The sequence below is a fragment of the Carya illinoinensis genome, chromosome 12 (assembly GCF_018687715.1).
Source record: "Carya illinoinensis cultivar Pawnee chromosome 12, C.illinoinensisPawnee_v1, whole genome shotgun sequence".
In the NCBI taxonomy this organism is placed as follows: Eukaryota; Viridiplantae; Streptophyta; class Magnoliopsida; order Fagales; family Juglandaceae; genus Carya; species Carya illinoinensis.
Window position 1 is genome coordinate 19,162,445 of NC_056763.1, and position 26,807 is coordinate 19,189,251.

General features: G+C 33.8%; 4 protein-coding genes across 5 annotated transcripts; 3 read left to right on the top strand and 1 right to left on the bottom strand.

Annotated features, from left to right (window-relative positions):
- Window positions 1–6,158: 6,158 nt before the first annotated feature.
- Window positions 6,159–9,242, bottom strand: LOC122290459 (protein-L-isoaspartate O-methyltransferase-like). 2 transcript variants are annotated; one of them, XM_043098186.1, is made up of 6 exons: window positions 9,130–9,242; window positions 8,893–9,045; window positions 8,106–8,270; window positions 7,536–7,806; window positions 6,785–6,949; window positions 6,159–6,594 (listed from the first exon to the last, which is right to left on the bottom strand). In XM_043098186.1, exons 2-6 carry the CDS (start codon window positions 8,896–8,898, stop codon window positions 6,344–6,346), a joined length of 858 nt encoding a protein of 285 aa, XP_042954120.1. In that variant the 5' UTR covers window positions 8,899–9,045; window positions 9,130–9,242; the 3' UTR covers window positions 6,159–6,343. The 2 variants fall into 2 exon arrangements, with proteins under 2 accessions (XP_042954120.1, XP_042954121.1); XM_043098187.1 differs by lacking the exon at window positions 8,106–8,270 and having other exon boundaries at window positions 8,893–9,179.
- Window positions 9,243–17,038: 7,796 nt separating this feature from the next.
- LOC122290196 (protein SIEVE ELEMENT OCCLUSION B-like) lies at window positions 17,039–21,069 on the top strand. Its single transcript, XM_043097776.1, has 7 exons — window positions 17,039–17,333; window positions 17,641–17,745; window positions 18,048–18,505; window positions 18,790–18,899; window positions 19,203–19,336; window positions 19,479–19,991; window positions 20,307–21,069. Exons 1-7 carry the CDS (start codon window positions 17,124–17,126, stop codon window positions 20,949–20,951), a joined length of 2,175 nt encoding a protein of 724 aa, XP_042953710.1. The 5' UTR covers window positions 17,039–17,123; the 3' UTR covers window positions 20,952–21,069.
- A 654-nt stretch (window positions 21,070–21,723) lies between these two features.
- Window positions 21,724–23,720, top strand: LOC122289311 (protein SIEVE ELEMENT OCCLUSION B-like). The gene is made up of 3 exons (XM_043096295.1): window positions 21,724–21,856; window positions 21,999–22,472; window positions 22,837–23,720. The coding sequence occupies exons 1-3, from the start codon at window positions 21,731–21,733 to the stop codon at window positions 23,479–23,481; spliced, it is 1,245 nt and encodes a 414-aa protein (XP_042952229.1). The 5' UTR covers window positions 21,724–21,730; the 3' UTR covers window positions 23,482–23,720.
- Window positions 23,721–24,323: 603 nt separating this feature from the next.
- On the top strand, window positions 24,324–26,287 carry LOC122290307 (protein SIEVE ELEMENT OCCLUSION B-like). The gene is made up of 3 exons (XM_043097942.1): window positions 24,324–24,413; window positions 24,561–25,073; window positions 25,390–26,287. Exons 1-3 carry the CDS (start codon window positions 24,348–24,350, stop codon window positions 26,032–26,034), a joined length of 1,224 nt encoding a protein of 407 aa, XP_042953876.1. The 5' UTR covers window positions 24,324–24,347; the 3' UTR covers window positions 26,035–26,287.
- Window positions 26,288–26,807: the final 520 nt, after the last annotated feature.

Sequence of the window (26,807 nt, forward strand, 5' to 3'; positions counted from 1 at the left end):
ATTCGACATTATCTTGATTATCATAGATGAACTGGAAGTTCAAATGATAATTGAATTTTAAATGCAATAAGATAAAAATGTCTCATATTCTAGCTGTTAAAATTCTAGCGAGGATTGAAACCCCCGTAGAACAATTAAGAAATTTAACAGTCTAATGAAATTAAGACATGTCTAAAAGCATGTGAGACCTATTGATACAAAAGATAAAACATCTCGAAAGAAAAAAGTACAAATAATTTGGTGCTCCTGAAGAAACCATACCCACAAAACAAGAAATAAAGTTCATCTAAATTTTTTGTATAAAATTCTCCTATATAAACTCTTGAAGAGTGTAAATCTCCTTAAGAGTGCCTCTTGAAGAGGTTTTTCATGAAATGTCTTCCCTTGAAGAGAGACATGTACTTGAAAATAACGAGATCTCGATACATTTCATGAATATTGGAGAAATTATGGATAAAAATAAAATTGTTGTCGATAATGTATTTCCATATAAGATAGTAATTGACATTACCAGAAGTAATGGAGAAAGTGAATCAAGAACCGTCGAAGTATACCGACGTAAAATATTGGCCAAATTTGAAAGAAATAATTCCTGTAAAGTTAATATCACTAGTAAAATATTATGCATCGAGACTTATAGTTCAAACACCTAAAGAGGTGATGCTTGTTGAATATTAGTGGGTATTTATATAAAGGAAATGAAAATGTGATATATAAATCACGAGTCAATTTCTCACAGACAATTCCTGCATAATTAATATCATTAGTAAAATGTGATACATATGGATTCGAAGTCCAAACACCTAAAGAGGTGATATTTGTTAAATATTAGTGGATATTTATATAAATGATATAAAATGCTTGAAACTTCTAATCTGAAAATGTGATATATAAATCATGACTCAATTTCTCGCAAAAATAATATTTATATGATTTTAAAGTGGTTGAAATTATATTGAGGTTTTTATTAGCTTAAAAGTTACCAAGAGTTTGGATATGTATGATTAATTGGATATTTATATGGATCATTGGATCATGACATATATATGAAGATCCCTGAAAGATATAAAATGCCTGAAACTTCTAATCTGAATAAATCTAGAAATATATATTCTATTAAGTTTCAAAAATCTTTATATGATCTAAAATAATCCAAATACACGTGGTACAAGCTATTGTCAATATATTTTCAGTATCTATATTAGCTTATTGCAGTTTATATAGATGATTTAAAATGTTATTGAAGCTCCAGAAGAGCTCATAAAAACTGCACATATTTGAAATATAAAGTTAAAACCCTTGCGGTTTGGGGATATGAATGATATTATTAATTCTGAAATATCATCTCTTAAAAGCAATTAGTATTTCAGATTCATATTACGATTTTATAAGAAGCCTGCATTATTAAAAGGAGAAACAAAATAGAGCATACAGAACATCTATCAGAAGATAGAAATACAAATGTGAATATTTGTGAAATATTATTTTATTATATCGAAGAAAAATTACAGAAATTTAAGGCATTTTGTCTCATTCTTTAAACGCTCTTGCTCTTCAAGAATCTGCATGGCATCCTTATCTAAAGGAGTAGGCAATCGAAAAGAAGATTTAAGTAAGGATTTTAAATTCTATTTTCTTGCTTTATTGCTCCTATCTTCATGTTGGATTCTAGAAGAAGTCGTTGAAGGATAGAAATATTCTCGTGGAGTTTGTCAACCCCACAAGTTTTAGATTGCAATCGCTGAGAAAATGCGACAATGGATGATGTATCACATTTTCATATTAGAAGTTTCAAGCATTTTATATCATTTATATAAATATCTACTGATATTTAACAAACATTACCTATTTAGGTGTTTGGACTTCGAGTCCATATGTATCACATTTTTACTAATGATATTAATTCTGCAGGAATTGTTTACGAGAAACTAACTCGTGATTTATATATATTACATTTTCATTTCCTTTATATAGATACCCATTAATATTCAACAAGCATCACCTCTTTAGGTGTTTGGACTATAAGTCCCGATGCATCATATTTTACTAGTGATATCAATTCTGCATGAATTGTTTCTTTCAAATTTGGCCAATATTTTACGTCGATATAATTCGACGGTTCTTGATTCACTTTCTCTATTACTTCTGGTAATATCAATTGCCATCTTATATGGAAATACGTTGTGGACAACGATTTTATTTCTATCCATAATTTCTCTAGTATTCATGAAATGTATCGAGATCTCGATATTTTCAGGTATCTGTCCCTCTTTAAGGGAAGATATTGTCATAAAAAACCTCTTCAAGAGGCACTCTTCAGGAGATTTATACTCTTCAAGAGTTTATATAGGAGAATTTTATACAAAAAATTTGGATGGACTTTATTACTTATTTTGTGGGTATGGCCTCTTCAGGAACACCAAATTATTTGTACTTTTTTCTTTCGAGATGTTTTATCTTTTGTATCAATAGGTCTCACATGCTTTTAGACATATCTTAATTTCATTAGACTACTAAATTTCTTAATTGTCCTATGGGACTTCAATCATCGCTAGGATTTTAGCAGTTAGAATATGAGATATTTTTATCTTATTGCATTCAAAATTCAGTTATCATCTGAACTTTCAGTTCATCTATGATAATCAAGATAATGTCGAATTATTTCATTTTATTTGCTTCTAGCAAATTTTTCTTTCAACTCGTGGTGGTATTTATAGTAAAAGAATCTTCTGGTTCTTTTATGGACGTCCATATGAAAATTTATTCGACTTATCGTAATTGATTTTGGATGATCATGATAATCATGAAAAAATACAAATATTTTAAATCATATCACTTTTGATGTATCATAATATTTGATTCAATAATTGTATAATATTATCTCAAAGAAAAAGCTGGTAGCACTCGATATTGCTACTTCAGGAGTACATTCAAGACATTCATTTTAAACATATCATCAATAATTCCTAACAAGTATAAAAAAATAAATAAAACTTGTATATAAACTATGTGAATAAAAATTGATCATAGATATATTTGAAATGTAAATTATAAAAATTTTAATTCACCAATACTCACCTTAAAGATTTCAAATGATATATTGAAAAACTTACTTGAAATAGAAGACTACTATCTTTAGTATCATCTGAACCTTCGTGCACTGTAAAAATTAGTAAGATTGAAAAAGATCACAGTACATAGCTCCTGTCTAAAAAACTAAAATTATTAGTCAAACATGTCAAGCTAATCATAAAAAAATTTACCTCTATCTCTTATAAAGAGGAGACCAATCAACTATTATTACAATAATAGTCGTAATCACTTACCAAACCCAAAACCTCATGACCCAGATTCATCCCCCATAAGCACCTACCACCTATTTTTATTTATTTATTTTATTGTAAAGATAATGCATTGAATCACGAGTTGATTGACATTGACTATAGCACCTTGGCTGTAATTGATTTATTTATTTATTTATTTTTATAATTTTCTCTTTCTTCATTTTCTCCTCTTCGTGTAACCGACCTGCCTCCACTTGGCCAGATCTATGACCATCACGCAGGAAAGGATTTGGTCCAAAGCACGTGTTCTCAGTATCTGGAGGTAGCTGTTGGCGGCAGACTGGACTGCTGGGGAGGGCCTTGCTTTTCTCATAGCCCCCGATACATCTATACTTGAAGAAAGTTACAGGCAATGGTTTGGGCTCACCAGCGCTGCAACCGATGGGAGCCGTGCCAACTAGATGGTGGCCATAGAATTTGATACCAGAAAGCAAGAGGACATTAATGATCCAGATGACAATCATATTGGCCTTAACATCAACTCTCACCTGGTAGCAAGCCCCATAACCAACGCCGGCATAACCCCTAGCTGCGCCATCAACTTCCTTATCTTCCCTTCTTCTCTTCGTGTGGCTTGAAGTCTAGAAATTGAGAAGAGATTATGAGGTAGATGAAGAAAAACAAGGCGTTGGGTTCGGTTTTTCTGGATTGATCCTGGAGGGGAAGGTGGGGGCTATGACGTCGCCTGGATTGATCCCGGAGGCAAGTATAAGAGAGGCGACATGATCAACGAGCTGTTGTAACCCGTCGTGCGTGAAATTGAATTTTCCGGATATGGAAAGAGCTAGATGGAATTGTTGGCGAAGACGTCCGAGTTGGGATCGAACTCCCGGAAATTGAACATTTTAGAGTTGGGCAAGGCAGAGCCTCTGTCCCTGAGCATCTCCAGGACAGGAGAAGAAATGGATTTTGCATCTCCGTGGGATTTCGTTCATGCGTCTCTCTCCAGGTGTACCGGACATCACCGTACACAACAAAGAGTGTCTCTGTAGACCATCGCAGAGCGCTCCAAGAATCTGATTGGAGTTAGAGAGACGCAGTTCACCAAGCAGCAGATCGCACCCTCCATGGATTTCGACAGCGTCTTCACGCTGCAATGGGACACAGCTTCCTTCGCTGCCTTCAGATCCAAGGCGCTTTTGTTGGTGTCCAAAGCATATCCCCAAAACTTCTTCTTCTTCTTCTTCTTTTTCATGGAGTCTAGTTTCTTCAACAGTTTATAGATCCAAACATCGTTTCCATGCACATTGTTGCAGCTTCTGGTTATGACAAACCCATCAAAAAGACCGATCTCTTTGTCGTCTGGGAACTCTCTGCAGGCCATGCGGTACATTTCCACGTCTCGCCTTTCTCGGCCAGTATTCCCACAAACACCTCAAAGTACACTCCGTACATCTTCTTTCAGATCTTCTCGATGGTTCGCCCATCGACCCAACCTGGAACGATGTTTAGAGTTACCGGAGATATTATTATCGGAGAGTTATTAAAGAAGAGAGGCTATGCGGAGTAGGTGGAGTTGGCCTGGTAGGCGATGAGAAAAGTCGCATCGTGCTGATAACATGTTGTAAATCTATCGAAATAGGGAGAGAGTTTCAAAGATAGAGAAAGAATGAGAGAGGGCCATTCTTATTCATTCTATGATATAACATCAATATACTCATATATATATGGTAACAAAAGTTTTAATTGATGACTATGACTTGGTCAATTACGACGGCTAAATGTGGTCATACACGTAGTCGTCAATTAAGACTTTTGTAACTTTCTATATATGAATATATTGATGTTATATCATAGAATGAATAACACGAAACCAATCTCTCATCTCTCATTCTCTCTCTTTTCAATTGATACATAACAATTTTGTTTATTTCTATCCAAATTAACTGACTTATTTAATAGTGGGATTGATGACAAAGAAGTCAAACTTAAAGAGTGAGTTACACTGAATTAAATTTAAGGGGATGACTTATGATCATACCATAATTCAAGGGAGGGATATTATTTTGAACGGATTCGAATCCCGACCAAATCCTAGTTCTCTGGATGAATTTTTCGAACATAGTATTAAATATTCAAAAGGATAGAAGATTTTAAAATTTAAAATTTTATTAATTAGTAATTTATCATATAATATAAAATTATTTTATATATAATTATATATTATATATCAAAATTATATATAATAAAAAAATTAAAATATATATATATAAACTGATTCTCCATCCAGTCCGATTTAAGAAAAAGATAAATCATAATCAAACTAATTTTGACTGATTTTAAAAAATATAAAACTAGTACCGTGTTGAACCAAAATGGAGGCCGAATTGATTCCGGTTGACCTGTTCAATGATTTTTTTCACCTTCCTAGTAAATACAATAAGAAAATGTGAAAATTGTTCGTATTGAGATAGTATTACATGTGTGTTTTGGTTATAACTTTTGCAACGAGTATTAAAACCACACATATGATCCCAACTCAAGAAAGCACGCGCATATGTTGATCACCACCTTGTGGATTTCAAAACCAATTTTCAATTTTTATGAATAAACTTTATTCTCAAAACTTTCGCTTTGCGTTGCATCTTTTATCAGTCTCAATCCTTAATACCTGTTAAGTAAATAACCGCTGCCCAGCATTACTAGCTCCAACTATTATATAAAATTCGTGTTTAGGTGAATAGGCCCATCATCCATGGGTGCAAGCTACCAAAGCAATAAAAATACAACCAATTATTTAGACCTAAAGTACTCAGGAACCAAAAATTTTAGATCCCTATGGGTTTCCTTCTTAATGTTATACTTTTTCATGAATTCGTATAGTAATATCGTGCCGGCATTTAAATTCTTTGAAAGTTTTGATCACTTCAGATTTTGCTACAGATGGATTTGGAAGAGGAAAATGATTACATCAAGACTCATATTAGCATGCACAAAAGAAACTTATCTACAACCACAGACCTCCAGAAAACTCCAGGTAATAAACTTATCATAGACCCTCACACACCTTGCAACTGAACCTCTCGACTAGTGAGAGGTACATAACGAACGGAGATCTCATCCCGGACGCTCAAAGAACCATCCAGGTCCTTGTCGATGACCTTCAATTCCTGGGATATGGTTCCAACGGGAATTACCATTCTTCCTCCAGGCTTCAACTGGTCAATAAGCGCCTGTGGTATTTTCGGAGCTGCTGCCCCAACATGAATAGCGTCATAAGGTGCATGCTCTGGCCAACCAAGCCTTCCATCTGTCATTTGATGTCAAATGAATATACAACACAACAATGTATTAGAGATTTGGCACACAAAAAAAAAAAAAAACATCTCAAGCAACATTCTTGTTGGTTTGCAGCTTTATGACATTTAACATGCCATTCTCTCTTCTTCAAAAGCTACATCATCAATATGTTTAATTAGGTGGGACTTTGAAAAACATACCGCCAACATGCACTGAAAGTGAACCTTCCTTCAATAATGGAGCTGCTGCACCTTTTTGAATATTCTGGATTGAGGAAGAAACCAACTCAGGAATATGTTCCACGCCCACAACACAACCTTGTGGTCCAACCATCAATGCAAAACAAGCTGTCAAATACCCAGTTCCTATAAAAAGGAATTATGGTAAGGCCAAGAAAAAGAAAAAATTAAATAAAATCTCAAAACTGCAGTTAAGTTAGGTAATAAAGAATTGGCTTTAAAATGCAAAATCTTCAACCTAATCGGATTTAAAATGCAACTACTTGATATTAACCTCAAACATTAGGAGTAAAAATTCACTTGGAACATATCGACAAAATACAATCATGGAAATCATTATTATATAACAGTTGAATCATTAAGAAATACATTGGTACTCAGCTTCTCTTCCCCCTTTAAGGGGCAAGCTGTCCAAACGGAGATGGGGAAAAGAGTGAAAATGGAAAGGGGGTGGAATGCAATTGACTGCTGTAAAGGTGGAGTTCGGAGTAAAAATAGAATAAAACTAGCACATAAAAAAATTTAGTCCTCATAGCACAATAAGTAGGTATCCAAGCATATCTTAACCTATCAATTTTATTTCAGAAAATCCCCAAAAAAGTAAATGATTAGATGTGGTATTGCGATGAGAATACTCTATCGACGGAAACATTTTGGAGCATTAGGGCATGAATATTATCATACTATAAAATAGATGGTGCACAAAGAATACCTGAACCAACATCCAGAGCATGCATTCCAGGCTGCAAATTCTCCTCCAATAATTGAAGGCATGTGGCATGCATATGAGGGGCAGAAATAGTGACATTGTAACCAATTGGCATGGGACTGTCATAGTAAGGCACATTCCCATCAGGTACAAACAAAGCCCTATCAATACTCTCGATTACATTAGCAACCTTCTCTGATGTGATCACTCCATAAGTCTTTAATCGCTCCACCATTGCCTTGTTCTTATAAATGTCACTTCCTGCCCTGGAGCGCTGCATATTTCCCCCAGAACAAAAGTAGCCTTAGTTCAATGTTCTTTATCATTTATTGCGAAGAGCAAATTGATTCCCATGAAGGCACGCATAAAACCAGCAACAAAATCGAGTATATGGGATGCAGCAACAAACCCTTTGAACCCACCACATACTAAACAGACAGAGGAACGGAGCTACAAATACCACTTCTTTCAAACACACATCTCATCACTAGCAATTACTTCACTGTCAAGTTACTACAAAATAAGCATCAACCTTGGTTAGAATGCATGACCCAATCTCATCGATCTAGATACCTCAAAAAGTTGACCAGCCTCCACACTAGTGGCAGCTATTGGCTGAGTTCGAGAGTCCAAGGCTTTCGGAAATGTATACAGTTGGATATCATTACAAAGGTTGCAATGAGCCCCAGTAAAAATTATCAGTATAACAGTAGTCCACAGTCCTCGGAAGAAAATTCCCTGAAAAGACACGTGTGAAACAGTCCTACCAGAACCATATTCACCAAGTATCTCAAGCAAAACTTCTTTGCACCAATACGTGGACAGTTACACCCCATATAAGAATAAGCATATTCACAATCATAAGAACCAGAGTAACAATGAACAAGCACCGCCACAAATCCCTCGTAATTCACCAGATACATTATAATAACAAACAGCATCAAATGCTAACAGGCACTTATTAAAAAGCATCAAATGCTATTAGACACGATTTCAACACCCACGTTTTGCTTTGAGCAATGAAAATCAATTCTTCAAGGACGGACAATATTTAAGTAATCACTACGATTAATACTAACACGAGTTCTAAAAAATCAACTCATAATTTCTACAGTAACATTTTTCAAAACCCAAAAAAAAAATGCAGCTTTCTCTTCCAATCTTTCTCAGAAATCAAGAAGTAAAAACACGATGAAACAGTACCCACAGAGCACAATCGAAAATCCAAAGTTCGTCACGAAATTAATGTATTTCGGAATCATTTCATCAAACGCACTCCCGAAGCATACAATTAATTAAATCACTAACACACGTCTATATATTTTATTGCACAGAAGGATAGATAGAAGAAAAGCGGTACCTCCATTTGAAAGAAGAGAGAGTTGACGGTGCGGAAATTAGGGCTTGGGGATGGAGAAGAGAGCCAGAGAGTGGAGGGTAATTGACGGAGCTGAGACTGTGGTACGATTTGTCAGGGCTCAGCCAGTAGTAACTCAGAGAACTAAGAAACAATCTGGGAAAATAGAGAAATGAAGAACAAGAATGAAAGAACTGAAATCCTGGAGAGAAAATTGGCTTTATTCCTAGTAAATCCCACCTCCAAAGGGATCAACAATCAAGCCAATTCGATGCCCTTCATCCTTCAGCCTTCGCACCTTTAACTAGTTTTACACGTAAAACGCACCGTATTTATCAACGTTCGAATTACCCTCAAACTCACCGTTTCACATATTATCATTACATCAGTCTCAAATCGCTACGCACCGTTTAACTAACTGAACACAGCGCACCGTTTATTACTCTTTAAAATTAGACAATCTACACTCACCGAGTATTTTCTTTCTTTAATTAACGCTCTCTCTTCTCTCTATCTACATCCATAAACTTCTATCAGTTTTTTAAATTAAATAGTAAAATATGATAAAATAAAATAAATTAATAAGTAATAATTAAAATATGATAAAATTAAATAAAAAATAGTTAAAAAATTAAATTTTTTTAAATTATTAATTACTCATTACTATATAATAAATAAATAGATAATCCAATGTAGAGATTTGATGTGAATAGTCAAAGTTAAATTCATCTTATATTATTTTATTGTTATATAATGAAAAAATAATTATTCTAATATAGAGACTTATGTAAATAGAACAGTTAAAATCTAAATTCATCTTACATTCATCAAATTTGTCCTTTACATATGCATAATTTATTAACAATCCTCTCACACTAGTTTTAAAGTTAGTCATTTCACTCTCTATAATAATAAATTATTTTTATTTTTATTTTTTATCTACTTTGTTTAATTCATTTTTTTAAATATATTTTATTTTTATTTTCATAATTTTTACCTATACAAATAAAAAATTATTTGTATTTTAAATATACAATTTTGTGAGCCATAAGAGCGAAAGACTGTTTTTTTAAGCAAGATGAAAGAGAAAAAATAATAAATTAAAATTGCCTAAAGCTACAGTACCATATGTATGTAATGATAATGTAGACTCATGATCAGTAATAGTGTAGTCGATTTTTTTTTTCTAATTTTCTTAAGTTATTTTAGTGTTTTGCTAGAGTTTTGGCTAAATTGTTTAGGCTGTTGTTTAGTGTGTCTTAGCTACGAGATCAGAGTGATTCTTGTATGAGTAGTACTATATATACTTATAATTTTACGTACAAGACTCATTTTATTAATTTTGTTTTTAACTTAAATTTTGAATTTTGAATTTTATAATTTTTAGCATATTAATAACTACCACGTAAGCGCGTATATATTATTATGTAAGTAAAAATTATAAATACAAATAACATTTTCCTTACCGTATTTGTGAGATCAAAGAGAGTATAGATTAGTTGACCATAGGTTTTGGAGTTGTTGCAACAAAAGGCAAGTGGTCACTTCTCGATCTAGTTAGTACATGAAAGCATGCAAATTTGTTACAAGAGGTTATATTGATTGGAACTATTTCTTGCTAGCACGGTTGAATTTTTCTAACATATTCATGTCTAGTACTAGTCTAGAGTGGTTTTGCCGTACGTTGGGGAGTTTTTCAAAAGTTTTCTACTTTGTCACTAATAAAGAGTAATGTAAGTTACATATAGTCGTGAAATACGTAAACGTCGTATAGTCATTTTGAAAATGAGTGAAGTGCACAATTAAAAAATTAATTTTTTTTCATGTGAGTTCCATATTTATTTACTTTTCTCAAAAAGATTGATCGGTGCTTGCATAGTCACGATTGAAGCTATCATTTCTCCTAAATTTATGTATATGATTAATTTGTTTCTTTCCTTTTTTATATAATAATTTTGTGATCATATTGTGTGGTTGCTTATTTCTAAATTGGTGTTAATTATTCAAAACTATTTACAAAAACACCTATATATATGTATATATATATATATTCACCCAGCTTTTGATGCTTATAATCAGTCTCTATCATGACAATTTTCATAATTTAACAATTTTTTTATCTTGTTTTTCTTAAGTTTATTGCCATTAGTTTGTTCACCAAAGAGTTTTCTTCAACCCTTTTTGAGAGGAGTTTTGTTACATACAAGCATAGTTGCGTATTAATCTACGTACCAATACTGATTCTTTCATATTCAAAATTTAAATTAACACTGTTTTAAATAAAATCTACTTTTTAACCAATCATATTACATTGATGTACATGTTAGTACACAATTATGATTGCAACTAGATTTTTTCTTTTGAGAGTTGGAGAGGATCCCCTCCTTCACTCGTACTGGTGTAGCCATCCGATCGAGGAGCGAAAAATTATTGATTGTGATGAGTTATTTATAATAATTATTTAATTACAATAAGAATAGTCGACTCATTTTAATAAAAAATGATCACTATGTAGTGAGTCACCGCCACCTAAAAGAGAGAAGATCGTCTCTCCAAATTTGTTGCCTTGGAGGGCATAACTCCTTCTATGGCGTCTCCTCTAACCATCTCATGAAAAGACGATATTAGAGGCCAGGGCCACGCTTTTCTTTTTCTTATATTTTTCAGTTTTTAATTTATTCGTTGTTTTACATTTAATTATTTGAAAAATATGTTTTCATTATTTTCAAATTATTGTTTTTACATCTCGCCCAGTACATGTGATCGATCTAAGAGATCATGATAAAATGTGTCAAAGACTTAGTCCCGTTTGGATTCCCAAAGTTTCCTTTTTTTTTTAATCTAATCTCATCACTACAAATTTTTTAAATTCTCACACAAAATATAATAAACAATTAACTTTTTTAAATTCCAATTCAATTTTGTTCAAATATCAAAACAATAATAATATTAAAAAATAATATTCTAACAATATTTTATTCAACTTTCATCTTTCATCTAAAATCATCTTATCTCATTTTTGAATCCAAACCAACTCTTAATTAATGGTATTGGCTGCATACTCCTAATTATAATGTTGTTGTATATTTGGATTTCATAGTTTTGGATCGAACATCGTTTTTTTATTGACTCATGAAATCAATAGCTTTTATTCATTGAAAAGTATGATCAAGTTTAGTGAGTATAATTCCTTTTTTTTTAACATATTAACTTCAAATTTTAAATTAACCATTAATTTCATGTACTTTAGGTTATATAATAATTTTTTTTACCCAATTAATATTATAAAAAAGAGTAATACTACATACAATCAAAGATTACACAGACGTTGCGTTGCGCACTCCTTTTAGATTTTAGTACTTGACCATTTTTATGTTTTTTAATTTATATGATAATTTTTGGACAAAAGTAATATCATACCAAATATGCATATTTTTGTAGTACTACAACTACTTGAACATTCAATCATACATCAATCGTAGTAAATTTTAAAATTTTTATTTTTATTTCAATTTAAATTTGCCCCAAACTTGTATTTATAGCTTTCTCATTGATGATAAACAAATTGATTTGATCAACATGAATAATGCTTGATACAATTATGGATCGTGCAAACCTCTTTTTGAAAAGAGTGAAGTATACTTTTTTTCAAAATGAATACTTATACGTGATGTTTGTGCTATCTATAGTTGAAAAGATTATTTCTCTTAAATATATTATTTAAATATACAATAATATTAATCGTACGTACTAAAAAGTTTGGTAACTCCTTAATTTGTCACATGGCCGATCTCGCTTTACACGTAAAAAAGGGGCAAAAAAAGCAGAGACATATATATATATATATATATATATATATATATTCTCATGTATTGCTTTAAAGTTTTGCTACATATAAATACAGTTGCGCACTAATATGTGTATTAATATTGATTTATTCATATTTAAAATTTAAATTAACACTATTTTTAATCAAATTTACTTTTTGATCAATCACATCACATTAATATATAGATTAATATATAACTATGCTTATAACTATATTTTTCTATTACTTTATTCATAGAAGTAGCGGATAAAGAACCTAGAATATTTATACCATTCCCTTTGTTTGTCCTTTAGGATAATTTGTCGGTGAAATTTACCTGCTTTCTGAATTAGGCGGCGGCTAGAGTACTAATTAGATAAGAGGAATGCTACACAACTTCCTAACACTCTACATTTCACTTTTTTTTAATTTTTTAATATTTTGTTAATATTTTTTTTGAATTTATTCTTTTTAAATTAATTTAATTCTTTTATTTATTATTTATATATTAAATATTTAATAAAAGATAAAATAATAAAAATTAAAAAAAATATAGAGTGTGGAGTGTTGGGAGGTTGTGAAGATTTTTTCATTAGATAATTGGACTTTGAGCATGGTGTGCATGCCAGCATTATTCCATGAAAGTTGGAAGCCTAAAGATCAATATTGATCACCAAAGGCTAATTTAAGATGGATTACATGCTAGCTGATAATATATATATATATATAAATGATAGTTACAGTTTTAAATGTATAAATATCGTATAATTATTTTGAAAAAAGTGAATAAATACGAGACTTATGTGAAAAAAAATTAAAATTTTTTAATAGTATACTTCACTCTTTTTTAAAGTAACTGCATAACGCTTGCACACTCTACAACTATATGTAACATTACGCATATATATATATATATATATATCCAATGAACCATTTTTTATAAGAAAAAAATTCTACTTAAAAGCTATAAACCACACATATCTACTTTTATTTTTTATTTTTATCTTTTTATTTTTTATTATTTTTAACAGATATGTGATGTATATAGGACTGCTTAATAGAATATATAGCTTTTTGTCTATAGAGATAATCAAGTTAATTGTTGTCTTGCATGCTGCAAAGTGGATGCCAAAGCTGACCATGTACGTACGTTCGATGGGCATCAAAAAGAAAAAGGAAAAGCTAGCTGGAAAAAAGAGAGGATTATGAAAGAAAAAGATTTGTGCACTCATTCCAGCCAGTTCTGCAGTACAAGACATGATGATATATCCGGGACCAAAGTAAAACAATTCCATGCATGATGTAAAGAACTAAAGCAACATTCTTTATTGTTTCCCTTTTATATTTATGTCTATCTGTTGTATATGTGTGCATAAATAAATATATATATATATATATATATATATATTTTATTGATATCGAGTGTCTAGAAACAACATTCTAACTAATTTTGGGGATACATAAATACTAGATAAGGAATTTTCTGTAAGTGCATGTGTGCATAAATATATAATAGAAATTTTCTGATCTAATTTTATAGATCTAGACTATTATAATTGATGTACATCTTACAATATCTATTCTATTATAATAAATAGTTATTTAACTGTTATAGTAATTTTTCTTATTTTTCTATTAAGTCCGTTACTTTTCTTTTTAGGGATACAATTGTCTTTTTTTACCTTTCTCTCTCATTCCTGATTCCCTCTCTCCTCTCATCTCGAACCTCTTTCGTACTCTCCAATAACTGCCTCTCTACCTACCCCACTCAAACCCACCCTCCTACACTTTTTCTTAAAACACTCAGATCTTAATCTGAATATAAATGTTTAGATCTGTAGGAAAAAAATAACAATAAAGAACAACAAGTACTATAAAATGAAAAAAAAAAAAAATCTCTACAAAGAAAAACATCATATCTGAACAAGATCTGTTCAAATATGTCGAGATTAAAAAAATATTATATCAAAACATATGATTTGGATTTATCGTCCAACATCCTAATTAACTAGTACAGTAACTTTTCTTGTTTTTTGTTAACTTTTCTTATTTTTCCGTTAAATCTGTTACTTTTTTGTTTTAAAGATACAATTGTCTTTTTCTACCTCTCTCTCACATTCCCGATTCCGGCCTCTCTCCTCTCATCTTGAACCTCTCTCTCACTCTCTAATGTCTACCTCTCTACCTATCTCCTTCAAATTCATCCTCTCACATGTTTTTCTAAAATACTCAGATCTTAATCTGAATCTAAATGTTTAGATCTGTAGAAAAAAATGACAATAAAGAACAACAAGTACAAAACAAAACAAAAAAATCTCACAAAGAAAAACACTCAAATTTGAACAAGATCTATTCAAATATGTCAAGATTAAAAAAGATTATATCAAAGCACATGATTTGGATTTATCGTCCAACATTTAAAAAAAAAAATCTCAAATCTTATGCATTCTTTGAGTGTGGTGTTAGTATTTATTGTGGTGGCAATAATTCTATTTTTATTTGTCTATGTTATTCTAATATATCTTGACTTTAATTTTGAACTAATCTTTTTGTTTTCTAATGTATTTAAATATATAATTATTACACTTACCGACCAATCATTATCTAAATATATTTGCTAAAGCTTGCTTTTTTATCTTTATGCATTAAATTATTCATTAATCAAGTTTTTTTTTTTAAATTATAATATTTTTGTAAAAAACCTATTTAAACCAACCAAGCGCTCTGACCTAGTATATGTATATATAAATATATATATATATATATAGGAAATTCTTTCATTTTTGGGAAGATTGTCCAAGCAAAACCCTTTTGTACAGCTTTAATATTAATAATATTGCTGGCACATTAGTACTTAAATGTTTAATTCCTCTTGATATTATATTAAACGTACGGCAAAAGACATTTTCAAAATATACGGTAATAGAGAATATGAGATAGAAAGTGGTACAGTACTAATTAATGGTTACACAAAATCAAGCATATACATGTATAGCCCAAAATGACTGACAAATGATGCTGTCAAGAGACAAAATGTGCATGCATGCATGCAACTATCTTCTTCTAGATATATACTTATATGGCTAACTGTGGGTATATCGATCTCGATCGATCGCTAATTCCCTTTTGATTGGAAATTCTTGAGACTATTTCCCTTTATGCTAAATGGGGGCCACATGATTATAATTAGATACGTCTTTATTTATATATCTTCTATATATAAAAAGTGTGTATGAAACGGAAAACCTTGTTTTAACGGTTTTTCTTGTTTTTCCGTTAAAATTAACACCGTTTGTTTTAACGGTTTAACATATAAAATGAAGACATAAATGTTATGAGAGATAGCATTCAATGTTGTTATATGGTTTATTAATCACAATAATTATAATACTTAATAGTTTATATAATAATAAGTAATTAAAGATTAGTTATTATATTTTTCTTTTTTTCCTTAACATATACACATGTATTAGGTGCATAAGACGTAAATCCCTAAGTATAATATATGTGTACTATACGTTTCATTAACTCAGATTATTAAGTATTGCAAATTTAAAAATCCCATATAATATATAATACAAATGTGTTTAATCAAAGTGTTTTTTTTTCCCATGGTAGTAGGACGTAGCTTCCGCTAAGTCATATTCTACACATGGGCTTGCTATGATGGGTACGTGACAAAGACCGTGATCCTTGAGCTAATCAAGAAAGAGTAAATTCGGCCAACAATTTCAAAATATATTTTAGAATTTATATATATGCTATATATAGAAAATATTATACCACAAATTTTATAAAAAGATTATGTTTTAACTTTATGTTGTCCCTAATCGACTCAACCAACAGCAAAATAAGAATTTCAATGTTATCTCTATTGATCGTCTACAGGATGACATAAATTGATGAATAATAATACAAACATCAAACGACATATATTTTGAACTACCGTTTGTGTTAGACTTTTATTAAATTTTTCGTATACATCTTTGCTAAAATTATGGGTGTTATAAATATGTACTAGATTATATGATATTTTAAACTAATTTTTTTATTTTCTCCAATATGCCTTAAATTATTAAGTGACATCAATAATTTTTATAAAATATATATTATTTTTTACAATAATCATTTCATAAAATTAGACAAACGTGCTTTGCACGTTGCTCCCACCTAGTATATATATATATATATAAATAAAGACATATCTAATTATAATCATGTGGCCCCCATTTATATATCTTTAGCTTATTTAGACCCTGATCTCTCACGCAAGGTATATGTTCACTAATGCTTTAATCCCTTTTCTTCCCATATATAAGGCCTAGACTCTGTAGTTGAAAAACCACACAAACCCTTATAAGTACCAAATCGACCCCGGATCGGATCTCCTGCATGCCCGGCCTATTGAAATCCCAAACTAGTTACAATGGCCGGCGTTACCACTACTACAAAACAAGCTCCTAAGACAGATTATCAACGCCATTGGATGTTCGCAGATTCCGATGATAAAGCAATGTTGAAGCAAATTGAGGAAACCCAGTTTCCTGATAGTCGTGAGTTTGATGTCAAGCCCATTATCCAAATCATCGAGGACATCTTGCGCCGTGCCACTCTTAGTTTTGATGGCGTTCCAAAAGTATTGTTTCGATTTAGATCCCTTTTTAAGTTCTTTTATGAATTTTATGTTAGAGCTTAATTAAATGCTAAAAGATATTATAAATTCCACTTTATATGTTTATCTTTCTTCCAGTGCTTCAAGCTCCTAGATAGTATCATGATCAGCTAGCCGTCATGCATGCTATCGTTGTCATGCGCGCTATTATATAGTTTTTACTTGCAATTGTATTTTATTGCCTACCTAAAAAAAAAAGGTATAAAAGCAAATTACAAGTTGAATAACTATTTATGGTAAGTAATATGTATGTTGTAATATCCTCGTGTAGGGCACACAAGAACATGTCGATAGGGTCGAGGACAAGATTCTTCTGGCTGAGTTTGATCTCCTTTTTGAACAATTGGCTCAAGTTTTACATAAGATTTCCTGCGAGGTAATTTTCTATACCTGATGCATCATATTCCCTTAATCTATAGCATGCATTAACCGTTTGCAGGGAAAATATCGTGTAGTGCATCGAATAACTGCATCTACAGAAGCAAAAACAAAAAAAAACAAAAACAAAAGAAAGGAAAAAACAAATGTTGCATGTTTGCAGGGGATAAGGGCTTCTAGTTCTCTCTCAGGCTCAGCATTCTGAAGTTCTTGCATATAATATATATAGCAGTACTTGTTTGCAACTTGAAACTATTAATACTGATATATATATATATGTCTGTACGTATTTATTGCTAGATATCATGCAAGGTGTTCTCAGGTGGCGGAGATGCACATACAACAATCATGACGTTGCTCCACACCCTCTCGATCTATTCATGGGATGCAAAACTGGTTCTAACCATGGCTGCTTTTGCTGTAAATTATGGGGAATTCTCACTCATTTCTCAACTTCGCTCCACAAATTTACTTGCCAAGTCCGTGGCTTTCCTTAAGCAACTGCCCGACATCAAACAGCATTCAAAGTCTCTAAAACCACACTTTGAGGCACTTAGTAAACTCATCGAGGTCATAATTGATGTAACTAAGTGCATTGTCGAGATCAAGGAACTCCCATCTCAGTATATCTCAGATGACAAGCCACCTTTGTCAAGTGCCAAGTCTTATATCCCTACTACAGCCTATTGGACAATTCGAGGCATTCTTGCTTGCTCCACACAGATTGCAAGCCTCATAGGCCGTACTTTGGGCCATGAGTGAGTCTACTTCTATGATCCGAAAATAAAGCTCATTCAGTGTTTTTTTACATATAAAAAGTACCATATTTGCAAAGAGATCTTATAAAACTCAAATAAAAACTGGATCATATGGCCATTTGATTTATTAGATCTACTTTATTCACAATATATATGATCTTTGTGAACTTCACTTTTGCGAACAAAATATCTCTCTTTATATATATATATATATGAATGCATACCATCGTGTCATGATTTCAAACGAATATGACATATATACTCTCTGCAACTGAATATTTTAGGTACACTGTATCAAGCACAGAGGCATGGGAACTATCAAGCTTGGCGCATCAGATCAACGCTAGACACCAGCAGCTCAAGGACCTACTCACTCTCTGCCATCAACAAATAGGTTGGCCATTGATGCTTGATATTCCATTTCTTTTGTTTACATCATGATGGGGTAGACTAAAATAAACAAATTGGTAGCTAACTAATAGAGATTTGAGTTTATATATATGAATTTTTCGTAGTCATCATGTTTGATATATATATATAGATGCTTAATTCTTTCATGAAGCTGCTTAAGAAGTAATTAACTCCTCTCTCTCTCTCTCTCTCTCTCTCTCTCTCTCTCTCTCTCTCTCTCTCTCTCTCTCTCTCTATATATATATATATTATATAACTTATAAAGTGCGCCGTGGGATGCATGCAGATGAGAAAATGCGTCAGGAAAGAATAGGAATTCTCATACGCAATACTAAAACTCCACAGCTGGACAACATGAAAATTCTCAAGGAATTGCTGTACCCCAGTGAAGAGCTGGTGATTGGCACGACCAAGAAAAAGGTTAATTTTCTGTCCAATGACACTCCATTGATCCAGTACCTAATTAAGCTCAAAATCTAACGTACTTATAAATATTTTAAACCAAAAATGATTGGTACTTGATGATCTGTACGTACGTACTTTGGCATGCATGCAAAAACAGGTAAATATTGAAGTACTAAGGAGAAAGCACGTGATACTCCTCATATCCGGGCTTGATATCCACCAGGATGAAATTATAATTCTCAGTCATTGTCAAGCTGAGTTAGCTGACCCGTTGGTGAGGCAAGGTCAGGAGAAGCATTACGAAATGGTGTGGCTCCCAATTGTGGACAATGTTGCAAAAGACCAATATTCCCCTGAGGAGAATCGTCGTGATTTTGAGCGTCTGCAGGCAATGATGATATGGTATACAGTGCTCGATCCTTTTGCCATCGAACCAGCAGTCATTGAGTTTGTCAAGAACATCTGGCATTTTGAGAAAAGGCCAATTGCAGTTTCTTTGGATCCACAAGGAAGGGTGGCCTCCGAGAATGCACTTCCCATGATGTGGATTTGGGGGAATCTTCCCTTCCCTTTCAGTAAGGAGAGAGAGGAAGCTTTATGGAAGTCAGCGTATGCTACTTGGAGACTTGAGCTACTTGTTGATTCCATTGATCCAAGGATAATAAACTGGGTATATATCTCTCATGTCTTACCAACCTTAATTACGCACGATATATATGCACAACCACATGCACACATGACTCCATATATATATATATTGAAATCTTTGGTCTACAAAAAAATATCTTAAAAATAAACTTATAAACTCAGGTTACTTCTTGGAAGTACATTAGATAATTACAAAACTCTTTATCCTATAAAGTAAATCTAACCTAACACATCTAATAGTATATATCAGTTTGTAAACGTAACATGGGCGCACTTCTTATATTTCTAAGTATGCATGCCTGCTTATAGTTGACTGGCTTGTTAATTTCTTTATCAGATGACAAAAGAGAATACTTTCATATGCTTGTATGGAGGTGATGACATTGAGTGGATCCGGAAATTCACAACAGAAGCAAAAGCTGTTGCCAAGAATGCTCAAATCACTCTAGAACTGTTTTATGTGGGAAAGAGCCATGTAGCAAGGGAGAGGATGAGGAAAATCACTGAAATAATCGCCAAAGATCAGCTTAGTGATTGCTGGACAGGAACAGAACTGACATATCAGTGGTACTTTTGGGTAAGGCTGGAGAGCATGTTGTACTCAAAACTACAGAGTAACCAGACAGCCGAGAATGATGCGGTAATGAAGGAGCTCACGACTGTGTATAGCTTCAATGGTGGGGAGCAAGGATGGGCAGTAGTGTGCAGATCATTAAGTGATGAAATGGCGACAGGGAATGGAGAGATTGTTCTGAAAAGCCTGCAAGAGTTCGAAAAATGGAAAGAAGAGGCTGCGAATAATCGGTTTGTGCAAGCACTCAGAGAATATATGGAGAAACTTCACACACCAGAACACTGCACCCGCCTCATCCTTCCTGGGACGACAAGTACTTGGGGCCTCCCTCCAGATACGAAGGTCGTTTGTGCAGTTTGTCTCCGTCCTATGGAGAGGTACTTGTTGTACCGCTGCTGTACCGATTAGGTCACGTACGTGCATGGTTGACTTCATGAGCATGCATACGTACGTACGTAAGTAAAATGATTCATGACCCGGCCCCTACCAGATCCGAAAATAAAGCTCATTCAGTGTTTTTTTACATATAAAAAGTACCATATTTGCAAAGAGATCTTATAAAACTCAAATAAAAAATGGATCATATGGCCATTTGATTTATTAGATCTACTTTATTCACAATATATATGATCTTTGTGAACTTCACTTTTGCGAACAAAATATCTCTCTTTATATATATATATATATATGAATGCATACCATCGTGTCATGATTTCAAACGAATATGACATATATACTCTCTGCAACTGAATATTGTAGGTACACTGTATCAAGCACAGAGGCATGGGAACTATCAAGCTTGGCGCATCAGATCAACGCTAGACACCAGCAGCTCAAGGACCTACTCACTCTCTGCCATCAACAAATAGGTTGGCCATTGATGCTTGATATTCCATTTCTTTTGTTTACATCATGATGGGGTAGACTAAAATAAACAAATTGGTAGCTAACTAATAGAGATTTGAGTTTATATATATGAATTTTTCGTAGTCATCATGTTTGATATATATATATAGATGCTTAATTCTTTCATGAAGCTGCTTAAGAAGTAATTAACTCCTCTCTCTCTCTCTCTCTCTCTCTCTCTCTCTCTCTCTCTCTCTCTCTCTCTCTCTCTCTCTCTATATATATATATATATTATATAACTTATAAAGTGCGCCGTGGGATGCATGCAGATGAGAAAATTATGCGTCAGGAAAAAATAGGAATTCTCATACGCATTACTAAAACTCCACAGCTGGACAACATGAAAATTCTCAAGGAATTGCTGTACCCCAGTGAAGAGCTGGTGATTGGCACGACCAAGAAAAAGGTTAATTTTCTGTCCAATGACACTCCATTGATCCATTACCTAATTAAGCTCAAAATCTAACGTACTTATAAATATTTTAAACCAAAAATGATTGGTACTTGATGATCTGTACGTACGTACTTTGGCATGCATGCAAAAACAGGTAAATATTGAAGTACTAAGGAGAAAGCACGTGATACTCCTCATATCCGGGCTTGATATCCACCAGGATGAAATTATAATTCTCAGTCATTGTCAAGCTGAGTTAGCTGACCCGTTGGTGAGGCAAGGTCAGGAGAAGCATTACGAAATGGTGTGGCTCCCAATTGTGGACAATGTTGCAAAAGACCAATATTCCCCTGAGGAGAATCGTCGTGATTTTGAGCGTCTGCAGGCAATGATGATATGGTATACAGTGCTCGATCCTTTTGCCATCGAACCAGCAGTCATTGAGTTTGTCAAGAACATCTGGCATTTTGAGAAAAGGCCAATTGCAGTTTCTTTGGATCCACAAGGAAGGGTGGCCTCCGAGAATGCACTTCCCATGATGTGGATTTGGGGGAATCTTCCCTTCCCTTTCAGTAAGGAGAGAGAGGAAGCTTTATGGAAGTCAGCGCGCGTATGCTACTTGGAGACTTGAGCTACTTGGTGATTCCATTGATCCAAGGATAATAAACTGGGTATATATCTCTCATGTCTTACCAACCTTAATTACGCACGATATATATGCACAACCACATGCACACATGACTCCATATATATATATATATATTTTGAAATCTTTGGTCTACAAAAAAATATCATAAAAATAAACTTATAAACTCAGGTTACTTCTTGGAAGTACATTATATAATTACAAAACTCTTTATCCTATAAAGTAAATCTAACCTAACACATCTAATAGTATATATCAGTTTGTAAACGTAACATGGGCGCACTTCTTATATTTCTAAGTATGCATGCCTGCTTATAGTTGACTGGCTTGTTAATTTCTTTATCAGATGACAAAAGAGAATACTTTCATATGCTTGTATGGAGGTGATGACATTGAGTGGATCCGGAAATTCACAACAGAAGCAAAAGCTGTTGCCAAGAATGCTCAAATCACTCTAGAACTGTTTTATGTGGGAAAGAGCCATGTAGCAAGGGAGAGGATGAGGAAAATCACTGAAATAATCGCCAAAGATCAGCTTAGTGATTGCTGGACAGGAACAGAACTGACATATCAGTGGTACTTTTGGGTAAGGCTAGAGAGCATGTTGTACTCAAAACTACAGAGTAACCAGACAGCCGAGAATGATGCGGTAATGAAGGAGCTCACGACTGTGTATAGCTTCAATGGTGGGGAGCAAGGATGGGCAGTAGTGTGCAGATCATTAAGTGATGAAATGGCGACAGGGAATGGAGAGATTGTTCTGAAAAGCCTGCAAGAGTTCGAAAAATGGAAAGAAGAGGCTGCGAATAATCGGTTTGTGCAAGCACTCAGAGAATATATGGAGAAGCTTCACACACCAGAACACTGCACCCGCCTCATCCTTCCTGGGACGACAAGTACTTGGGGCCTCCCTCCAGATACGAAGGTCGTTTGTGCAGTTTGTCTCCGTCCTATGGAGAGGTACTTGTTGTACCGCTGCTGTACCGATTAGGTCACGTACGTGCATGGTTGACTTCATCAGCATGCATACGTACGTACGTAAGTGAAATGATTCATGACCCGGCCCCTACCAGATCCGAAAATAAAGCTCATTCAGTGTTTTTTTACATATAAAAAGTACCATATTTGCAAAGAGATCTTATAAAACTCAAATAAAAAATGGATCATATGGCCATTTGATTTATTAGATCTACTTTATTCACAATATATATGATCTTTGTGAACTTCACTTTTGCGAACAAAATATCTCTCTTTATATATATATATATGAATGCATACCATCGTGTCATGATTTCAAACGAATATGACATATATACTCTCTGCAACTGAATATTGTAGGTACACTGTATCAAGCACAGAGGCATGGGAACTATCAAGCTTGGCGCATCGGATCAACACTACATACCAGCAGCTCAAGGACCTACGCACTCTCGGCCATCAACAAATAGGTTGGCCATTGATGCTTGATATTCCATTTCTTTTGTTTACATCATGATGGGGTAGACTAAAATAAACAAATTGGTAGCTAACTAATAGAGATTTGAGTTTATATATATGAATTTTTCGTAGTCATCATGTTTGATATATATATATATAGATGCTTAATTCTTTCATGAAGCTGCTTAAGAAGTAATTAACTCCTCTCTCTCTCTCTCTCTCGCTCTCTCTCTCTCTCTCTCTCTCTCTCTCTCTCTCTCTCTCTCTCTCTCTCTCTCTCTCTCTCTCTCTCTATATATATATATATATATATATTATATAACTTATAAAGTGCGCCGTGGGATGCATGCAGATGAGAAAATGCGTCAGGAAAATATAGGAATTCGCAAACGCATTACTAAAACTCCACAGCTGGACAACATGAAAATTCTCAAGAAATTGCTGTACCCCAGTGAAGAGCTGGTGATTGGCACGACCAAGAAAAAGGTTAATTTTCTGTCCAATGACACTCCATTGATCCATTACCTAATTAAGCTCAAAATCTAACGTACTTATAAATTAAATATTTTAAACCAAAAATGATTGGTACTTGATGATCTGTACGTACGTACTTTGGCATGCATGCAAAAACAGGTAAATATTGAAGTACTAAGGAGAAAGCACGTGATACTGCTCATATCCGGGCTTGATATCCACCAGGATGAAATTATAATTCTCAGTCATTATCAAGCTGAGTTAGCTGACCCGTTGGTGAGGCAAGGTCAGGAGATGCATTACGAAATGGTGTGGCTCCCAATTGTGGACAATGCTGCAAAAGACCAATATTCCCCTGAGGAGAATCGTCGTGATTTTGAGCGTCTGCAGGCAATGATGATATGGTATACAGTGCTCGATCCTTTTGCCATCGAACCAGCAGTCATTGAGTTTGTCAAGAACATCTGGCATTTTGAGAAAAGGCCAATTGCAGTTTCTTTGGATCCACAAGGAAGGGTGGCCTCCGAGAATGCACTTCCCATGATGTGGATTTGGGGGAATCTTCCCTTCCCTTTCAGTAAGGAGAGAGAGGAAGCTTTATGGAAGTCAGCGTATGCTACTTGGAGACTTGAGCTACTTGTTGATTCCATTGATCCAAGGATAATAAACTGGGTATATATCTCTCATGTCTTACCAACCTTAATTACGCACGATATATATGCACAACCACATGCACACATGACTCGATATATATATATATTTTGAAATCTTTGGTCTACAAAAAAATATCATAAAAATAAACTTATAAACTCAGGTTACTTCTTGTCAGTACATTAGATAATTACAAAGCTCTTTTTCCTATAAAGTAAATCTAACCTAACACATCTAATAGTATATATCAGTTTGTAAACGTAAGATGGCGGACTTCTTATATTTCTAAGTATGCATGCCTCCTTATAGTTGACTGGCTTGTTAATTTCTTTATCAGATGACAAAAGAGAATACTTTCATATGCTTGTATGGAGGTGATGACATTGAGTGGATCCGGAAATTCACAACAGAAGCAAAAGCTGTTGCCAAGAATGCTCAAATCACTCTAGAACTGTTTTATGTGGGAAAGAGCCATGTAGCAAGGGAGAGGATGAGGAAAATCACTGAAATAATCGCCAAAGATCAGCTTAGTGATTGCTGGACAGGAACAGAACTGACATATCAGTGGTACTTTTGGGTAAGGCTAGAGAGCATGTTGTACTCAAAACTACAGAGTAACAAGACAGCCGAGAATGATGCGGTAATGAAGGAGCTCACGACTGTGTATAGCTTCAATGGTGGGGAGCAAGGATGGGCAGTAGTGTGCAGATCATTAAGTGATGAAATGGCGACAGGGAATGGAGAGATTGTTCTGAAAAGCCTGCAAGAGTTCGAAAAATGGAAAGAAGAGGCTGCGAATAATCGGTTTGTGCAAGCACTCAGAGAACATATGGAGAAGCTTCACACACCAGAACACTGCACCCGCCTCATCCTTCCTGGGACGACAAGTACTTGGGGCCTCCCTCCAGATACGAAGGTCGTTTGTGCAGTTTGTCTCCGTCCTATGGAGAGGTACTTGTTGTACCGCTGCTGTACCGATTAGGTCACGTACGTGCATGGTTGACTTCATGAGCATGCATACGTACGTACGTAAGATGATTCATGACCCGGCCCCTACGTACAAGAAAAAAAATAAACCTAGTATTTTATATATAGTATTCTTGTAAGGATTGATATATATATGTCTCGTACGTGTGTGTGCGCGTACGTGATCTGGGACCCATGCTAGGGCAGTACGTTTGAGCCTGTTGCTAGTTATAATAAAGTGTTTGCTTTTAGGAGTTTGCTTTCAGTTATGTGTACGCTTGACTCTCTCTCTCTGATCTCTCTCTCTCTAGGAAGATAATTCTCATGATTCATGAATCGGTCATGTACGTATTCAAACCATCCTAATTTTATAATATCAGTCTAATCCCGTTATATAACGATGCCCTAAAAAAATATAAACCACTTCAATATTAAAAGACAAAGGCCACTTACCTGCAATTAGGATAAAAATATTTAAGAATAATAGCAAAAGCAATGACCCACATGAAACTGCAAATGGGCTTCTCCTTTTCATCTTGTAATTGTGATTAATTCCCATTTACCCTAAGATTCACCAAAAAAAGACCAAAATCACTAGCAACTAAACACAAACGAAAAAGAAATTAAAATCTTCTGTAAGTATGATTGTATAATGATGGTGACTATAGAGAATTGAAGTCATGAATTCATACTGTAAGTTGATTAAAAAAGAAGAAGCTAGAAATCCAATGATGTCAAAGTTCACTATACTAATTGGCTGAATATTTCATGATAAGTGCTCTAAATCCA